Here is a 19,965-nt window from a genome sequence, read left to right as displayed (position 1 = left end):
CCTCTAGTTTTAGTACCGTTGAGATGAACAGACCGACCCCTTCTCTCCTCTAGTTTTAGTACCGTTGAGATGAACAGACCGACCCCTTCTCTCCTCTAGTTTTAGTACCGTTGAGATGAACAGACCGACCCCTTCTCTCCTCTAGTTTTAGTACTGTTGAGATGAACAGACCGACCCCTTCTCTCCTCTAGTTTTAGTACCGTTGAGATGAACAGACCGACCCCTTCTCTCCTCTAGTTTTAGTACCGTTGAGATGAACAGACCGACCCCTTCTCTCCTCTAGTTTTAGTACCGTTGAGATGAACAGACCGACCCCTTCTCTCCTCTAGTTTTAGTACTGTTGAGATGAACAGACCGACCCCTTCTCTCCTCTAGTTTTAGTACCGTTGAGATGAACAGACCGACCCCTTCTCTCCTCTAGTTTTAGTACTGTTGAGATGAACAGACCGACCCCTTCTCTCCTCTAGTTTTAGTACCGTTGAGATGAACAGACCGACCCCTTCTCTCCTCTAGTTTTAGTACCGTTGAGATGAACAGGCCGACCCCTTCTCTCCTCTAGTTTTAGTACTGTTGAGATGAACAGACCGACCCCTTCTCTCCTCTAGTTTTAGTACCGTTGAGATGAACAGGCCGACCCCTTCTCTCCTCTAGTTTTAGTACCGTTGAGATGAACAGGCCGACCCCTTCTCTCCTCTAGTTTTAGTACCGTTGAGATGAACAGACCGACCCCTCCTCTCCTCTAGTTTTAGTACTGTTGAGATGAACAGACCGACCCCTTCTCTCCTCTAGTTTTAGTACCGTTGCGATGAACAGACCGACCCCTTCTCTCCTCTAGTTTTAGTACCGTTGAGATGAACAGGCCGACCCCTTCTCTCCTCTAGTTTTAGTACTGTTGAGATGAACAGACCGACCCCTTCTCTCCTCTAGTTTTAGTACCGTTGAGATGAACAGACCGACCCCTTCTCTCCTCTAGTTTTAGTACTGTTGAGATGAACAGACCGACCCCTTCTCTCCTCTAGTTTTAGTACTGTTGAGATGAACAGACCGACCCCTTCTCTCCTCTAGTTTTAGTACCGTTGAGATGAACAGACCGACCCCTTCTCTCCTCTAGTTTTAGTACTGTTGAGATGAACAGACCGACCCCTTCTCTCCTCTAGTTTTAGTACCGTTGAGATGAACAGGCCGACCCCTTCTCTCCTCTAGTTTTAGTACTGTTGAGATGAACAGACCGACCCCTTCTCTCCTCTAGTTTTAGTACCGTTGAGATGAACAGACCGACCCCTTCTCTCCTCTAGTTTTAGTACCGTTGAGATGAACAGGCCGACCCCTTCTCTCCTCTAGTTTTAGTACTGTTGAGATGAACAGACCGACCCCTTCTCTCCTCTAGTTTTAGTACCGTTGAGATGAACAGACCGACCCCTTCTCTCCTCTAGTTTTAGTACCGTTGAGATGAACAGACCGACCCCTTCTCTCCTCTAGTTTTAGTACCGTTGAGATGAACAGACCGACCCCTTCTCTCCTCTAGTTTTAGTACCGTTGAGATGAACAGACCGACCCCTTCTCTCCTCTAGTTTTAGTACCGTTGAGATGAACAGACCGACCCCTTCTCTCCTCTAGTTTTAGTACTGTTGAGATGAACAGGCCGACCCCTTCTCTCCTCTAGTTTTAGTACCGTTGAGATGAACAGACCGACCCCTTCTCTCCTCTAGTTTTAGTACCGTTGAGATGAACAGACCGACCCCTTCTCTCCTCTAGTTTTAGTACTGTTGAGATGAACAGACCGACCCCTTCTCTCCTCTAGTTTTAGTACCGTTGAGATGAACAGACCGACCCCTTCTCTCCTCTAGTTTTAGTACCGTTGAGATGAACAGACCGACCCCTTCTCTCCTCTAGTTTTAGTACCGTTGAGATGAACAGACCGACCCCTTCTCTCCTCTAGTTTTAGTACTGTTGAGATGAACAGACCGACCCCTTCTCTCCTCTAGTTTTAGTACCGTTGAGATGAACAGACCGACCCCTTCTCTCCTCTAGTTTTAGTACCGTTGAGATGAACAGACCGACCCCTTCTCTCCTCTAGTTTTAGTACCGTTGAGATGAACAGACCGACCCCTTCTCTCCTCTAGTTTTAGTACCGTTGAGATGAACAGACCGACCCCTTCTCTCCTCTAGTTTTAGTACCGTTGAGATGAACAGACCGACCCCTTCTCTCCTCTAGTTTTAGTACCGTTGAGATGAACAGACCGACCCCTTCTCTCCTCTAGTTTTAGTACCGTTGAGATGAACAGACCGACCCCTTCTCTCCTCTAGTTTTAGTACCGTTGAGATGAACAGACCGACCCCTTCTCTCCTCTAGTTTTAGTACCGTTGAGATGAACAGGCCGACCCCTTCTCTCCTCTAGTTTTAGTACCGTTGAGATGAACAGACCGACCCCTTCTCTCCTCTAGTTTTAGTACCGTTGAGATGAACAGACCGACCCCTTCTCTCCTCTAGTTTTAGTACCGTTGAGATGAACAGACCGACCCCTTCTCTCCTCTAGTTTTAGTACCGTTGAGATGAACAGACCGACCCCTTCTCTCCTCTAGTTTTAGTACCGTTGAGATGAACAGACCGACCCCTTCTCTCCTCTAGTTTTAGTACCGTTGAGATGAACAGACCGACCCCTTCTCTCCTCTAGTTTTAGTACCGTTGAGATGAACAGACCGACCCCTTCTCTCCTCTAGTTTTAGTACCGTTGAGATGAACAGACCGACCCCTTCTCTCCTCTAGTTTTAGTACCGTTGAGATGAACAGACCGACCCCTTCTCTCCTCTAGTTTTAGTCCCGTTGAGATGAACAGGCCGACCCCTTCTCTCCTCTAGTTTTAGTACCGTTGAGATGAACAGACCGACCCCTTCTCTCCTCTAGTTTTAGTACCGTTGAGATGAACAGACCGACCCCTTCTCTCCTCTAGTTTTAGTACCGTTGAGATGAACAGACCGACCCCTTCTCTCCTCTAGTTTTAGTACCGTTGAGATGAACAGACCGACCCCTTCTCTCCTCTAGTTTTAGTACCGTTGAGATGAACAGACCGACCCCTTCTCTCCTCTAGTTTTAGTACCGTTGAGATGAACAGACCGACCCCTTCTCTCCTCTAGTTTTAGTACCGTTGAGATGAACAGACCGACCCCTTCTCTCCTCTAGTTTTAGTACCGTTGAGATGAACAGGCCGACCCCTTCTCTCCTCTAGTTTTAGTACCGTTGAGATGAACAGGCCGACCCCTTCTCTCCTCTAGTTTTAGTACCGTTGAGATGAACAGACCGACCCCTTCTCTCCTCTAGTTTTAGTACTGTTGAGATGAACAGACCGACCCCTTCTCTCCTCTAGTTTTAGTACCGTTGAGATGAACAGACCGACCCCTTCTCTCCTCTAGTTTTAGTACTGTTGAGATGAACAGACCGACCCCTTCTCTCCTCTAGTTTTAGTACCGTTGAGATGAACAGACCGACCCCTTCTCTCCTCTAGTTTTAGTACTGTTGAGATGAACAGACCGACCCCTTCTCTCCTCTAGTTTTAGTACCGTTGAGATGAACAGACCGACCCCTTCTCTCCTCTAGTTTTAGTACCGTTGAGATGAACAGACCGACCCCTTCTCTCCTCTAGTTTTAGTACCGTTGAGATGAACAGACCGACCCCTTCTCTCCTCTAGTTTTAGTACCGTTGAGATGAACAGACCGACCCCTTCTCTCCTCTAGTTTTAGTACCGTTGAGATGAACAGACCGACCCCTTCTCTCCTCTAGTTTTAGTACCGTTGAGATGAACAGACCGACCCCTTCTCTCCTCTAGTTTTAGTACCGTTGAGATGAACAGACCGACCCCTTCTCTCCTCTAGTTTTAGTACTGTTGAGATGAACAGACCGACCCCTTCTCTCCTCTAGTTTTAGTACCGTTGAGATGAACAGACCGACCCCTTCTCTCCTCTAGTTTTAGTACCGTTGAGATGAACAGACCGACCCCTTCTCTCCTCTAGTTTTAGTACCGTTGAGATGAACAGACCGACCCCTTCTCTCCTCTAGTTTTAGTACCGTTGAGATGAACAGACCGACCCCTTCTCTCCTCTAGTTTTAGTACCGTTGAGATGAACAGGCCGACCCCTTCTCTCCTCTAGTTTTAGTACCGTTGAGATGAACAGACCGACCCCTTCTCTCCTCTAGTTTTAGTACCGTTGAGATGAACAGACCGACCCCTTCTCTCCTCTAGTTTTAGTACCGTTGAGATGAACAGACCGACCCCTTCTCTCCTCTAGTTTTAGTACCGTTGAGATGAACAGACCGACCCCTTCTCTCCTCTAGTTTTAGTACCGTTGAGATGAACAGACCGACCCCTTCTCTCCTCTAGTTTTAGTACCGTTGAGATGAACAGACCGACCCCTTCTCTCCTCTAGTTTTAGTACCGTTGAGATGAACAGACCGACCCCTTCTCTCCTCTAGTTTTAGTACCGTTGAGATGAACAGACCGACCCCTTCTCTCCTCTAGTTTTAGTACCGTTGAGATGAACAGACCGACCCCTTCTCTCCTCTAGTTTTAGTACCGTTGAGATGAACAGACCGACCCCTTCTCTCCTCTAGTTTTAGTACCGTTGAGATGAACAGACCGACCCCTTCTCTCCTCTAGTTTTAGTACCGTTGAGATGAACAGACCGACCCCTTCTCTCCTCTAGTTTTAGTACCGTTGAGATGAACAGACCGACCCCTTCTCTCCTCTAGTTTTAGTACCGTTGAGATGAACAGACCGACCCCTTCTCTCCTCTAGTTTTAGTACCGTTGAGATGAACAGACCGACCCCTTCTCTCCTCTAGTTTTAGTACCGTTGAGATGAACAGACCGACCCCTTCTCTCCTCTAGTTTTAGTACCGTTGAGATGAACAGGCCGACCCCTTCTCTCCTCTAGTTTTAGTACCGTTGAGATGAACAGACCGACCCCTTCTCTCCTCTAGTTTTAGTACTGTTGAGATGAACAGACCGACCCCTTCTCTCCTCTAGTTTTAGTACTGTTGAGATGAACAGACCGACCCCTTCTCTCCTCTAGTTTTAGTACCGTTGAGATGAACAGACCGACCCCTTCTCTCCTCTAGTTTTAGTACCGTTGAGATGAACAGACCGACCCCTTCTCTCCTCTAGTTTTAGTACCGTTGAGATGAACAGACCGACCCCTTCTCTCCTCTAGTTTTAGTACCGTTGAGATGAACAGACCGACCCCTTCTCTCCTCTAGTTTTAGTACCGTTGAGATGAACAGACCGACCCCTTCTCTCCTCTAGTTTTAGTACCGTTGAGATGAACAGACCGACCCCTTCTCTCCTCTAGTTTTAGTACTGTTGAGATGAACAGACCGACCCCTTCTCTCCTCTAGTTTTAGTACCGTTGAGATGAACAGACCGACCCCTTCTCTCCTCTAGTTTTAGTACCGTTGAGATGAACAGGCCGACCCCTTCTCTCCTCTAGTTTTAGTACTGTTGAGATGAACAGACCGACCCCTCCTCTCCTCTAGTTTTAGTACCGTTGAGATGAACAGACCGACCCCTTCTCTCCTCTAGTTTTAGTACCGTTGAGATGAACAGACCGACCCCTTCTCTCCTCTAGTTTTAGTACCGTTGAGATGAACAGACCGACCCCTTCTCTCCTATAGTTTTAGTACCGTTGAGATGAACAGACCGACCCCTTCTCTCCTCTAGTTTTAGTACCGTTGAGATGAACAGACCGACCCCTTCTCTCCTCTAGTTTTAGTACCGTTGAGATGAACAGACCGACCCCTTCTCTCCTCTAGTTTTAGTACCGTTGAGATGAACAGACCGACCCCTTCTCTCCTCTAGTTTTAGTACCGTTGAGATGAACAGACCGACCCCTTCTCTCCTCTAGTTTTAGTACCGTTGAGATGAACAGACCGACCCCTTCTCTCCTCTAGTTTTAGTACCGTTGAGATGAACAGACCGACCCCTTCTCTCCTCTAGTTTTAGTACCGTTGAGATGAACAGACCGACCCCTTCTCTCCTCTAGTTTTAGTACCGTTGAGATGAACAGACCGACCCCTTCTCTCCTCTAGTTTTAGTACCGTTGAGATGAACAGACCGACCCCTTCTCTCCTCTAGTTTTAGTACCGTTGAGATGAACAGACCGACCCCTTCTCTCCTCTAGTTTTAGTACCGTTGAGATGAACAGACCGACCCCTTCTCTCCTCTAGTTTTAGTACCGTTGAGATGAACAGACCGACCCCTTCTCTCCTCTAGTTTTAGTACCGTTGAGATGAACAGACCGACCCCTTCTCTCCTCTAGTTTTAGTACCGTTGAGATGAACAGACCGACCCCTTCTCTCCTCTAGTTTTAGTACCGTTGAGATGAACAGACCGACCCCTTCTCTCCTCTAGTTTTAGTACCGTTGAGATGAACAGACCGACCCCTTCTCTCCTCTAGTTTTAGTACCGTTGAGATGAACAGACCGACCCCTTCTCTCCTCTAGTTTTAGTACCGTTGAGATGAACAGACCGACCCCTTCTCTCCTCTAGTTTTAGTACTGTTGAGATGAACAGGCCGACCCCTTCTCTCCTCTAGTTTTAGTACCGTTGAGATGAACAGACCGACCCCTTCTCTCCTCTAGTTTTAGTACCGTTGAGATGAACAGACCGACCCCTTCTCTCCTCTAGTTTTAGTACCGTTGAGATGAACAGACCGACCCCTCCTCTCCTCTAGTTTTAGTACCGTTGAGATGAACAGGCCGACCCCTCCTCTCCTCTAGTTTTAGTACCGTTGAGATGAACAGACCGACCCCTTCTCTCCTCTAGTTTTAGTACCGTTGAGATGAACAGACCGACCCCTTCTCTCCTCTAGTTTTAGTACCGTTGAGATGAACAGACCGACCCCTTCTCTCCTCTAGTTTTAGTACCGTTGAGATGAACAGACCGACCCCTTCTCTCCTCTAGTTTTAGTACCGTTGAGATGAACAGACCGACCCCTTCTCTCCTCTAGTTTTAGTACCGTTGAGATGAACAGACCGACCCCTCCTCTCCTCTAGTTTTAGTACCGTTGAGATGAACAGACCGACCCCTTCTCTCCTCTAGTTTTAGTACTGTTGAGATGAACAGACCGACCCCTTCTCTCCTCTAGTTTTAGTACCGTTGAGATGAACAGACCGACCCCTTCTCTCCTCTAGTTTTAGTACCGTTGAGATGAACAGGCCGACCCCTCCTCTCCTCTAGTTTTAGTACTGTTGAGATGAACAGGCAGACGGAGGAGTACGGGGTCTGAGGCAGACGGAGGAGTACGGGGTCTGAGGCAGACGGAGGAGTACGGGGTCTGAGGCAGACGGAGGAGTACGGGGTCTGAGGCAGACGGAGGCGTACCGGGTCTGAGGCAGACGGAGGAGTACGGGGTCTGAGGCAGACGGAGGCGTACCGGGTCTGAGGCAGACGGAGGCGTACAGGGTCTGAGATAAACAGACACTCTACCAACAGTCCTATAGGGGGGATTTTGGGCACTATGAAATATTTACCAACTAGTTGACTGTTAAGAGTTGTCAGAGTGGAGAAAGTAGAGTCCCCTGAGGCGAAGCAGACCCTGAACTGACATAGATACAGTCTGGAATATACGTTTGTCGGTGGAATATTTAAGAATGGAAGTACGAGAGAAGATGAGTCACATGAGGCAGGGGTACAAAAGTATTGGTCAGAGACGGAAACTCAAAAGTTTCAGTGTGTTTTGAAGGCTGTTCATATAATAGAAAATACATAAAGACAAGTGAGTGACAGAGAAAAAGAGGGAGAGTTTGCAAGAGGAGAATAGAATGTGAGTGAGGGTTTAAAACACAGTGAGGGTTTAAAACACAGTGAGGGATTAAAACACACGGTGAGGGTTTAAAACACACGGTGAGGGTTTAAACAGTGAGGGTTTAAACACACGGTGAGGGTTTAAACACACGGTGAGGGTTTAAACACACGGTGAGGGTTTAAACACACGGTGGGGGTTTAAACACACAGTGGGGGTTTAAAACACACAGTGAGGGTTTAAAACACACAGTGAGGGTTTAAAACACACGGTGAGGGTTTAAACACACGGTGAGGGTTTAAACACACGGTGAGGGTTTAAACACACGGTGGGGGTTTAAACACACAGTGGGGGTTTAAAACACACAGTGAGGGTTTAAAACACACAGTGAGGGTTTAAAACACACAGTGAGGGTTTAAAACACACAGTGAGGGTTTAAAACACACAGTGAGGGTTTAAAACGCACAGTGAGGGTTTAAACACGGTGAGGGTTTAAACACGGTGAGGGTTTAAACACGGTGAGGGTTTAAACACAGTGAGGGTTTAAACACGGTGAGGGTTTAAACACAGTGAGGGTTTAAACACAGTGAGGGTTTAAACACAGTGAGGGTTTAAACACAGTGAGGGTTTAAACACAGTGAGGGTTTAAACACAGTGAGGGTTTAAACACAGTGAGGGTTTAAACACAGTGAGGGTTTAAACACAGTGAGGGTTTAAACACGGTGAGGGTTTAAACACGGTGAGGGTTTAAACACGGTGAGGGTTTAAACTCAGTGAGGGTTTAAACACAGTGAGGGTTTAAACACAGTGAGGGTTTAAACACGGTGAGGGTTTAAACACAGTGAGGGTTTAAACACAGTGAGGGTTTAAACACGGTGAGGGTTTAAACACGGTGAGGGTTTAAACTGTGCACCGCATGACATATGATTCTGTTCTTATCCTTATCCCCTGCATTGAGACCCCAGCCAGTACAATCCACCAACAGTTCTGTTAGCTCACTGTCTGTGTGTGTGTATATATAGCCTGGGAGGAAACAGATGGTCCCAGCAGAGCTTAACAACGTCCTGTGTGCCAACACTGATAGGCTGTTATTGTGTTGTGTGTGTGTGTGTGTGGATGTTGTTTGTACACACACAGGGCAAACTGTGCCAAGCTCCCTCCCATTCCCAGTTACAAATCGCCCCCCTAGCAGGACTTTCCGACTCCTTAAGTTGCTCTGTTCCCATGTCCTCATTCACTACTCCTCATAGTGTTGAATGGATAACCAAGTGGGTGCCAATCAATCACAATATCTTTCAATAAATGGGAGCTATCATTATAGAAATCACAATAACACATGATTAGATAGTCTCATCCCTCAAGGAGGTACTTAACAGCACGAGAAGATTGAGTAGAAGAGGACGGTTTATGTCGAGTTTATAAAAGCCCGAATTAAGGGTAGCGTTTATATCGAGTTTATAAAAGCCCGAATTAAGGGAAGCGTTTATATCGAGTTTATAAAAGCCCGAATTAAGCGTAGCGTTTATATCGAGTTTATAAAAGCCCGAATTAAGGGAAGCGTTTATATCGAGTTTATAAAAGACAGAATTAAGGGTAGCGTTTATATCGAGTTTATAAAAGCCTGAATTAAGGGTAGCGTTTATATCAAGTTTATAAAAGCCCGAATTAAGGGTAGCGTTTATATCGAGTTTATAAAAGACAGAATTAAGAGTAGCGTTTATATCGAGTTTATAAAAGCCCGAATTAAGGGTAGCGTTTATATCGAGTTTATAAAAGACAGAATTAAGGGTAGCGTTTAAATCGAGTTTATAAAAGACAGAATTAAGGGTAGCGTTTATAAAAGCCCGAATTAAGGGTAGCGTTTAAATCGAGTTTATAAAAGCCCGAATTAAGGGTAGCGTTTATATCGAGTTTATAAAAGCCAGAATTAAGGGTAGCGTTTATATCGAGTTTATAAAAGCCCGAATTAAGCGTAGCGTTTATATCGAGTTTATAAAATGAAGGGTAGTGTATTGTCATAACTGGCCTGTTGGGGTCAGATTACCGTGGACCACACTCCTACAGAGACATCTCCCACACCCACCAGCGGGGGAGAGATCGAGAGGTATGGAGATGGGGGTTTATGACACCTCACGCCCACTGTACATCTCAAGGCAGCAGATAAAAACCCTTTGTCCTCTCAGTACGGAGGAATGGAACGTATGATGGGGCCTATGGAGAACCTACCTCAGAACAATAACATGCAACAAATGGACTTTGGGACAATATAGTTCATCAGCCAAAATGGTGGCAATGACGATAGATGGAATATGAAAATTAAAGTCATTTTTGTTCTGTTATTAAAAGTTAAATGACGACGTTATAACAAAAACATTGTGACATTGAAGAGTTTTCACACACTATGTACTTGATGTTTGCATATTGTACGTTGTGTGGAAAATGTCCAGATCAAAGATAATGTTTTTTGTAAAGATGTAATGTGAAGTGAGTTGTCTAAATTGGATGAGTAAATTCCTCGTAACTAGTTACGCCCAGAGAACTTGCCTTAAAAAGGTGGAAACGCCCATTTCTGACCCGAGGGTATAAAAAGTTAAGAGTTAAGAATTAACATTAACTAAGTGAGCACGAGCTGCAGCCAAGGTCTGATTAGTCGAAACCCCAAAAACGCAACAACTTTGAAGACAAAGGAACCTTTTAACAATCTATGCTACGGATGAGTAGCTGTGTCTAAGAGGGTGAATTCAAGCAGGACCACACGGTTATTCTCTCCACGGAATCATGTGTCTACACCGTTTTCATTCCCACGCTGGAACCACCTATATTGCTGATTAGCCATCATCAGAAGACCCCTCTTTCAAGAACAAGGGCGAGGAAACAGACCACTAAGAGAAAGGACACTGCCATCGTGTGGACAAACAGAGAGTTACACCCGGTAACCCGAAGAAGTGCCGTCATCAGAGGAGAAGGAACCCGGGTCCACGAAGGGACACCCCATCGGAGACCTTCGACACGTAATTACATCATTATATTCTGAACCATAAGAGCGGCAGTTCGGGGCAAGGTGTTCGGGGCTAAACTAAGCGTAGTTTACAAATGTACTCAAGTGTGCTTTTCTTTCGTTCTCTCTCTTTTTAAATCCCCATGTTGTGTAACACGTGTCATATTGTGTCAGTCCGCCTTTTAGTATGTATTCGTCTGCCTGTTGTGACCGCCTTGGAACCATTGGATTACTGAACAAAACGCGCCAACAAAACTGAGTTTTTGGGAAATAAAGAGGGACTTTATCGAACAAAACAAAACGAACATTTACTGTGTAACGGAGTCTTGTGAGTGCAACCATATGAAGATCAAAGATCATATGAATAATTTTATCGCTATTTCTGACTGTAGTGACTCCTCTACTTGGCTGGTAAATGTTTGTATGCTTTTTTACGCGGGGCGCTGTCCTCAGATAATCACATGGTATGCTTTCGCCGTAAAGCCTTTTTGAAATCTGACACAGCGGCTGGATTAACAAGAAGTTCATCTTTAAGCCGATGTATAACACTTGTATATTTTATGAATTCCTATTATGTGTATTTCGAATTTGGCGCTCTGTAATTTCACCGGATGTACCCTAGAGAGGTTAAGAAAATGACAGTACCACAGTGGGCAATTCAAAGACCTGGGCCAGCTAGTTGGCATCAATAACAGATCAGATTTGAATAGAGTAGCAGTAGAAAATAGTAATAATAATAATAATACTAATAATAATATTAATAATAATAATAACAGCAGTAGTAACAGTAGTAGAAATAAAAAATAGTAATATTAACAGTAGTAATAATAACATTAATAACAGTAGTAACAGTAGTAATAATAATAATTTGAATAGAGTAGCAGTAGAAAATAGTAATAATAATAATAATAATACTAGTAGTAACAGCAGTAATAATACTAATATTAATAATAATATTAATAATAAATAAAGAAAATGATAACAGTAGTAATAATAATAATAATCAGTAGTAACAGTAGTAACAGTAGTAATAATAATAATAATCAGTAGTAACAGTAGTAATAATAATAATAATAATAATCAGTAGTAACAGTAGTAATAATAATAATAATAATAATCAGTAGTAACAGTAGTAATAATAAAAATAATAATCAGTAGTAACAGTAGTAATAATAATAATAATCAGTAGTAACAGTAGTAATAATAATAATAATAATCAGTAGTAACAGTAGTAATAATAATAATAATAATCAGTAGTAACAGTAGTAATAATAATAATCAGTAGTAACAGTAGTAATAATAATAATAATCAGTAGTAACAGTAGTAATAATAATAATAAGTAGTAACAGTAGTAATAATAATAATAATCAGTAGTAACAGTAGTAATAATAATAATCAGTAGTAACAGTAGTAATAATAATAATCAGTAGTAACAGTAGTAATAATAATAATAATAATAATAATAATAATAATAATAATAATCAGTAGTAGTAGTAATAATAATAATCAGTAGTAGTAGTAATAACAATACCTTGAGTTTGGTCTCATGTTCAATGGCAGGTGCCTTGTTTCTTTTAGGAGGAAGGTAAAGTTCCCATTTACCATACTCTTTCTTAGTGTAGGGGTGTGATGTGCTGTTCCAGTCATCTGGGGGAGGGGGGGGGGGGGGGGGGGTTACATGAGAACATATTAGACCATAGCTCACTGTTGCCAACAATTTCTCAGTGAGAATCCCTATTGGCTGCATAATTTGTCACAAGATAACGTTTTTACATTGCCGTGACATCACAGCACCACATCTGCGGCCCCGACGAGAGAGCTGGCAGAGAGCAGAGGGCAAAACACAGAGCGCGAGCAGAGGGCAGAGTACAGAGAGAGGGGCAGTGTACAGAGAGAGGGGCAGAGTACAGAGAGAGGGGCAGAGTACAGAGAGAGGGGCAGAGTACAGAGAGAGGGGCAGAGTACAGAGAGAGGGGCAGTGTACAGAGAGAGGGGCAGTGTACAGAGAGAGGGGCAGTGTACAGAGAGAGGGGCAGAGTACAGAGAGAGGGGCAGAGTACAGAGAGAGGGGCAGAGTACAGAGAGAGGAGCAGTGTACAGAGAGAGGGGCAGTGTACAGAGAGAGGGGCAGAGTACAGAGAGAGGGGCAGAGTACAGAGAGAGGGGCAGAGTACAGAGAGAGGGGCAGAGTACAGAGAGAGGGGCAGAGTACAGAGAGAGGGGCAGTGTACAGAGAGAGGGGCAGAGTACAGAGAGAGGGGCAGAGTACAGAGAGAGGGGCAGAGTACAGAGAGAGGGGCAGAGTACAGAGAGAGGAGCAGAGTACAGAGAGAGGAGCAGAGTACAGAGAGAGGGGCAGTGTACAGAGAGAGGGGCAGTGTACAGAGAGAGGGGCAGTGTACAGTCGTGGCCAAAAGTTTTGAGAATGACACAAATATTAATTTTAACAAAGTCTGCTGCCTCAGTTTGTATGATGGCAATTTGCATATACTGCAGAATGTTACGAAGATGAATTGCAATTAATTGCAAAGTCCCTCTTTGCCATGCAAATTAACTGAATCCACCAAAAACATTTCCACTACATTTCAGCCCTGCCACAAAAGGACCAGCTGACATCATGTCAGTGATTCTCTCGTTAACACAGGTGTGAGTGTTGACGAGGACAAGGCTGGAGATCATTATGTCATGCTGATTGAGTTTGAATAACAGACTGGAAGCTTCAAAAGGAGGGTGGTGTTTGGAATCATTGTTCTTCCTCTGTCAACCATGGTTATCTGCAAGGAAACATGTGCCGTCATCATTGCTTTGCACAAAAAGGGCTTCACATGCAAGGATATTGCTGCCAGTAAGATCGCACCTAAATCAACCATTTATCGGATCATCAAGAACTTCAAGGAGAGCGGTTCAATTGTTGTGAAGAAGGCTTCAGGGCGCCCAAGAAAGTCCAGCAAGCGCCAGGACTGTCTCCTAAAGTTGATTCAGCTGCGGGATCGGGGCACCACCAGTACAGAGCTTGCTCAGGAATGGCAGCAGGCAGGTGTGAGTGCATCTGCACGCACAGTGAGGCAAAGACTTTTGGAAGATGGCCTGGTGTCAAGAAGGGCAGCAAAAAAGCCACTTCTCTCCAGGAAAAACATCAGGGACAGACTGATATTCTGCAAAAGGTACAGGGATTGGACTACTGAGGACTGGGGTAAAGTCCTTTTCTCCGATGAATCTCCTTTCCGATTGTTTGGGGCATCCGGAAAAAAGCTTGTCCGGAGAAGACAATGTGAGCGCTACCATCAGTCCTGTGTCATGCCAACAGTAAAGCATCCTGAGACTATTCATGTGTGGGGTTGCTTCTCAGCCAAGGGAGTGGGCTCACTCACAATTTTGCCTAAGAACACAGCCATGAATAAAGAATGGTACCAACACATCCTCCGAGAGCAACTTCTCCCAACCATCCAGGAACAGTTTGGTGACGAACAATGCCTTTTCCAGCACGATAGAGCACCTTGCCATGAGGCAAAATAACTAAGTGGCTCGGGGAACAAAACATCAACATTTTTGGTCCATGGCCAGGAAACTCCCCAGACCTTAATCCCATTGAGAACTTGTGGTCAATCCTCAAGAGGCAGGTGGACAAACAAATACCCACAAATTCTGACAAACTCCAAGCATTGATTATGCAAGAATGGGCTGCCATCAGTCAGGATGTGGCCCAGAAGTTAGTTGACAGCATGCCAGGGCAGATTGCAGAGGTCTTGAAAAAGAAGGGTCAACACGGCAAATATTGACTCTTTGCATCAACTTCATGTAATTGTCAATAAAAGACTTTGACACTTATGAAATGCTTGTAATTATACTTCAGTATCCATAGTAACATCTGACAAAAAAATATCTAAAGACACTGAGGCAGCAGACTTTGTGTAAATTTATTTTTGTGTCATTCTCAAAACTTTTGGCCACGACTGTACAGCGAGAGGGGCAGAGTGCAGTTATTGGTGTCACATTGTGTTATGAGATGAATACCCAAGGCAGCAAATCATGTCACCTTAGTAGACAGTAGAACACACTAGCTTACTCCGTCTCTCACACACATACACTTCCCCAACCACATACACACACACTCCATTTCCAGACAGAGGTGTTAGTGGCCTAAGGCGATGCTATTGTAGCTTTAACAGGCCTGGGGCACTCACCTGAAAAAAACACACTTGTCTGTTAAACTGCTCTGACTCAGACATCTCAAGATGTTCAGAACACAATCATCTCATTCAACCTCTCTCTCTCTCATCCTTCTTTAACCCGTCTCCTCCCCTTCATCTACACCGATTTGAAGTGGATTTAACAGGTGACATCAATGAGGGATCATAGCTTTTCACCTGGTCAGTCTACTGTACGTCAAGGAAAGAGCAGGTGTCCCCCTACACTGGCCAGATTATTAGGTACACCCATCTTAGTACTGAGTCGGACCCCCCTTTGCCTCCAGAACAGCCTGAATTCTTTGGGTGTCAGAAACGTTCCATAGAGATGTTAGTCCATTCTGACGCGATGGGATCACGCAGTCGCTGCAGATTGGACTGCCAACACCACCTTCCATCTCGTCCCAAAGATACTGGGTTTGGTCCACACCACCTTCCATCTCGGCCCAAAGATACTGGGTTGGTCCACACCACCTTCCATCTCGTCCCAAAGACACTGGGTTGGTCCACACCACCTTCCATCTCGGCCCAAAGACACTGGGTTTGGTCCACAACACCTTCCATCTCGTCCCAAAGACACTGGGTTGGTCCACACCACCTTCCATCTCGTCCCAAAGACACTGGGTTGGTCCACACCACCTTCCATCTCGTCCCAAAGACACTGGGTTGGTCCACACCACCTTCCATCTCGTCCCAAAGACACTGGGTTGGTCCACACCACCTTCCATCTCGTCCCAAAGACACTGGGTTGGTCCACACCACCTTCCATCTCGTCCCAAAGACACTGGGTTGGTCCACACCACCTTCCATCTCGGCCCAAAGACACTGGGTTGGTCCACACCACCTTCCATCTCGGCCCAAAGACACTGGGTTTGGTCCACAACACCTTCCATCTCGGCCCAAAGACACTGGGTTTGGTCCACAACACCTTCCATCTCGGCCCAAAGACACTGGGTTGGTCCACACCACCTTCCATCTCGGCCCAAAGACACTGGGTTTGGTCCACAACACCTTCCATCTCGGCCCAAAGACACTGGGTTTGGTCCACAACACCTTCCATCTCGGCCCAAAGACACTGGGTTGGTCCACACCACCTTCCATCTCGTCCCAAAGACACTGGGTTGGTCCACACCACCTTCCATCTCGGCCCAAAGACACTGGGTTTGGTCCACAACACCTTCCATCTCGTCCCAAAGACACTGGGTTGGTCCACACCACCTTCCATCTCGTCCCAAAGACACTGGGTTGGTCCACACCACCTTCCATCTCGTCCCAAAGACACTGGGTTGGTCCACACCACCTTCCATCTCGTCCCAAAGACACTGGGTTGGTCCACATCACCTTCCATCTCGTCCCAAAGACACTGGGTTGGTCCACACCACCTTCCATCTCGTCCCAAAGACACTGGGTTGGTCCACACCACCTTCCATCTCGTCCCAAAGACACTGGGTTGGTCCACACCACCTTCCATCTCGTCCCAAAGACACTGGGTTGGTCCACACCACCTTCCATCTCGTCCCAAAGACACTGGGTTGGTCCACACCACCTTTCATCTCGTCCCAAAGACACTGGGTTGGTCCACACCACCTTCCATCTCGTCCCAAAGATACTGGGTTGGTCCACACCACCTTCCATCTCGTCCCAAAGACACTGGGTTTGGTCCACAACACCTTCCATCTCGTCCCAAAGACACTGGGTTGGTCCACACCACCTTCCATCTCGTCCCAAAGATACTGGGGTTGGTCCACACCACCTTCCATCTCGTCCCAAAGATAATGGGTTTGGTCCACACCACCTTTCATCTCGTCCCAAAGACACTGGGGTTGGTCCACACCACCTTCCATCTCGTCCCAAAGATAATGGGTTTGGTCCACACCACCTTCCATCTCGTCCCAAAGACACTGGGTTGGTCCACACCACCTTCCATCTCGTCCCAAAGACACTGGGTTTGGTCCACAACACCTTCCATCTCGTCCCAAAGATACTGGGTTTGGCCAACAACGATACGCTGTGGCGTTCAATCGACCCCCCTTTGCCTCCAGAACAGCCTGAATTCTTCGGGAATGTAAATGTTGCTCAATTGGTATCAAGGGACCTAACGTGTGCCAGGAAATCATTCCCCACACCATTACACCACCACCACCAGGCTGTACCGTTGACACAAGGCAGGACGGGGCCATGGACTCATGCTGCTTACACCACATCCTGACTCTGCCATCAGCATGACTCAACAGGAACCGGGGTTCGTCGGACCAGGCGATGTTTTTCCACTCCTCCATTGTCCAGTGTTGTTGATGGCGTGCGCCCACTGGTGCTGCTTGTTCTGATAGGAGTGGAACCGTGTGAGGTCATCTGCTGTAACGGCCCATCCGTGACGAGGACCGGCGAGTTGTGTTCCCGAGATGCCGTTCTGCGCTGTTATTAGTCTGTTTGTGGCCCGTCGGAATGGCCAAAACATTCAATCAAACGGTAACTGAATTCCCTCGATGCCTGTTTTTTATATAACAAGCCACGGCCACGTGACTCACTGTCTGAACGGGGTGGTGTACCTAATAAACTGTACGGTTAGGGTGTGTATATGTATGTATGCATGAGCTAGCGATAAGGAAAGTGAATGTGTGTGTGTGTGTGTGTGTGTGTGTATATATATATGTTCCCGTCCGCCCGTGTGTGTTGTCGTCCGCCCGTGTGTGTTGTCGTCCGCCCGTGTGTGTTGTCGTCCGCCCGTGTGTGTTGTCGTCCGCCCGTGTGTGTACTTACTGAAGTCCCCAGTGAGGAACAAGGCCTGGGCTCCCGGAGCCCACTCTCTGAGCATCAGGCTGTTATTAGCTTGTCTCTGGACACCATAGGACGTGTAACTCCTGGTGAAGTCATCAAAACTCCCCTCAGCCTCCTCCAACTTAGACAACCTCTCAGTGAACAACTGGTACCTACAGAGAGAGAGAGATGGTGAAAGACGTTAGTACACACACACACATTAACTAACCCTAGTTCCCCTCAGCCTCCTCCAGAGAACCAGTGCATCCGCTATAAACCCGAAGTATAAAACGGACCGGTGGGAAAGAGAGCGGCCTCCATTGGCTATTGGAGTGCATACAGATAACATGTATTTACCCCCTGTTCCTGTCAGTACAGTGGTTCCTCCATTAAAAAGGTTGCGCCACACCCTGCGTGCCGTCTCGTCATACTGCGCCACACCCTGCATGCTGCCTTGTCATACTGCGCGTGCTGCCTCGTCATAATGCGCGTGCTGCCTCCTCATACTGCGCCACGTCATTTAATTCTCAGCCATTTTTTTCTGTTCCTGCAAGTTATTGCTCGTTTGACCACCAGAGGGCATCTTTGAGAAGCTGTATTGGCATTACCAATTTTTTTTTTTTTTTTAATAACATAGTATATGAGATTGATTTTAAGAAATTTGGATTAATTAATTTGATTAATATTATGGTTTTTCTATACAGAAAAAAACTAAACCCTCAGGGTTTCTATGGCGCTGTACAACGTGACGGTCGGGAGTAAGTTACAGGATTGGAGGATTCTACATTGGTTGCCTTCATTAGACAACTTTGTTAAAATATTTATGTAAATTCGGTGATATTTATTCCCATAGTAATTCATTATGGATCCATAACTTAATCAACATCGGCATTTTGAAAGAGTATTTTTTTATCATTATTTTATTAACGAAATGTGTTTATTTATTTATTAGGCTACTGTGCAGTCTACAATACATACTGTAGTAAACATGGGAAAGTGCCTAATTCCTTACATACTATAAGGGAGAGCAGGCCATGTCCGTACTACAGAATGCGGGGCAAGTGGGAGACGGGAGTTCAAATCCCCGTTGGGGAGGAAGGAGTAGGCTGTCCTTGTAAATAATTTGTTCTTAAGTGATTCCATATGTGTTATTTCATAGTTGTGATGTCTTCACGATTATTCTAGAAATGTAGAAAATAGTAAAAATAAAGAAAAATCCTGGAATGAGTAGGTGTGTCCAAACTTTTGACGGGTACATAATATTATGGTGTTTCTATTCCATGAAAAACAATACTCTGGGTTTCTGTTAGAATTGAACAGAAAATATGGCGCTGTACAATGTGATTCCATAGGTGTTATTTCATAGTTGTGATGTCTACTACAGAATTTGACAGACATTACGCAACACTAGTGAGACTCATTTAACCTATGGTAGGCCTAAAGTATATCAAAAAGAAATATTTTCAATGACGTGACTTTCCACCAATAATTACATTTAGAGGATTGGAGGACTCTAAATTAAATATGTAAGGGGCATTTTCAGTTAGATATTAACACAGATCCTAAGGAGCTTATAGAATTCTCAATTAATTAATAAATAATAACTTTGTTTAAAAAGTAACAATATTTTAGAGATTTCGTTTTACCCGAGAGTGAGTGACAAAAAGGCAAAAAAAAGCAGACATCACTTGCTTATATACAGTCAACACATATCTCAACAATATCATGGCATATTTCAACAAGTAATTCGTTATGGGTCCATAACTAAATAAACATCAGCATTTTGAAAAGAGTATTTTTATCATTATTTTATTAACGAAAGCATAAAGATTCTGATGGAAGAAATGCAGTAATGTACAGTATATGCTTTTACATTTGGATAATAAAGCATTTTGAAGATATAAGCCCCCTGCATTTGTTTATTAGGCTACTGTGTAGTCTGACAAGTAAACATAGCCTACAGTACATACTGTAGGTAACATGGAAAAGTTCATAGTTCTTTACATAAGGGAGAGCAGGCCATGTCCAGACTTTCTCATTAACTCTTGTCTTTAATAGTTTTTTGGGGGTTTCGTCAGTCATGGACAGTATTAATAACTGGTACTGTACACACACACACACACACACACACACACACACACACACACACACACACACACACACACACACACACACACACACACACACACACACACACACACGTTCACTGGTTCTGTATGTATGAATTA

General features: G+C 45.2%; 1 protein-coding gene across 1 annotated transcript in view; it reads right to left on the bottom strand.

Moving 5' to 3' along the window:
- The window catches only part of gbe1a (glucan (1,4-alpha-), branching enzyme 1a), a 239,766-nt gene that overhangs the window by 189,992 nt on the left and 29,809 nt on the right, over positions 1–19,965 (bottom strand). Inside the window, exons 2-3 of the mRNA XM_071364995.1 lie at positions 17,741–17,910; positions 12,325–12,440 (exon numbers count right to left, since the gene is read on the bottom strand). Of these exons, the coding sequence (XP_071221096.1) occupies positions 12,325–12,440; positions 17,741–17,910 (286 nt within the window). The remainder of the gene's footprint in view (positions 1–12,324; positions 12,441–17,740; positions 17,911–19,965) is intronic.

This window comes from Salvelinus alpinus, chromosome 24 (genome assembly GCF_045679555.1).
Source record: "Salvelinus alpinus chromosome 24, SLU_Salpinus.1, whole genome shotgun sequence".
NCBI classification, from domain to species: Eukaryota; Metazoa; Chordata; class Actinopteri; order Salmoniformes; family Salmonidae; genus Salvelinus; species Salvelinus alpinus.
This window is presented reverse-complemented; position numbering and strand designations above follow the sequence as displayed.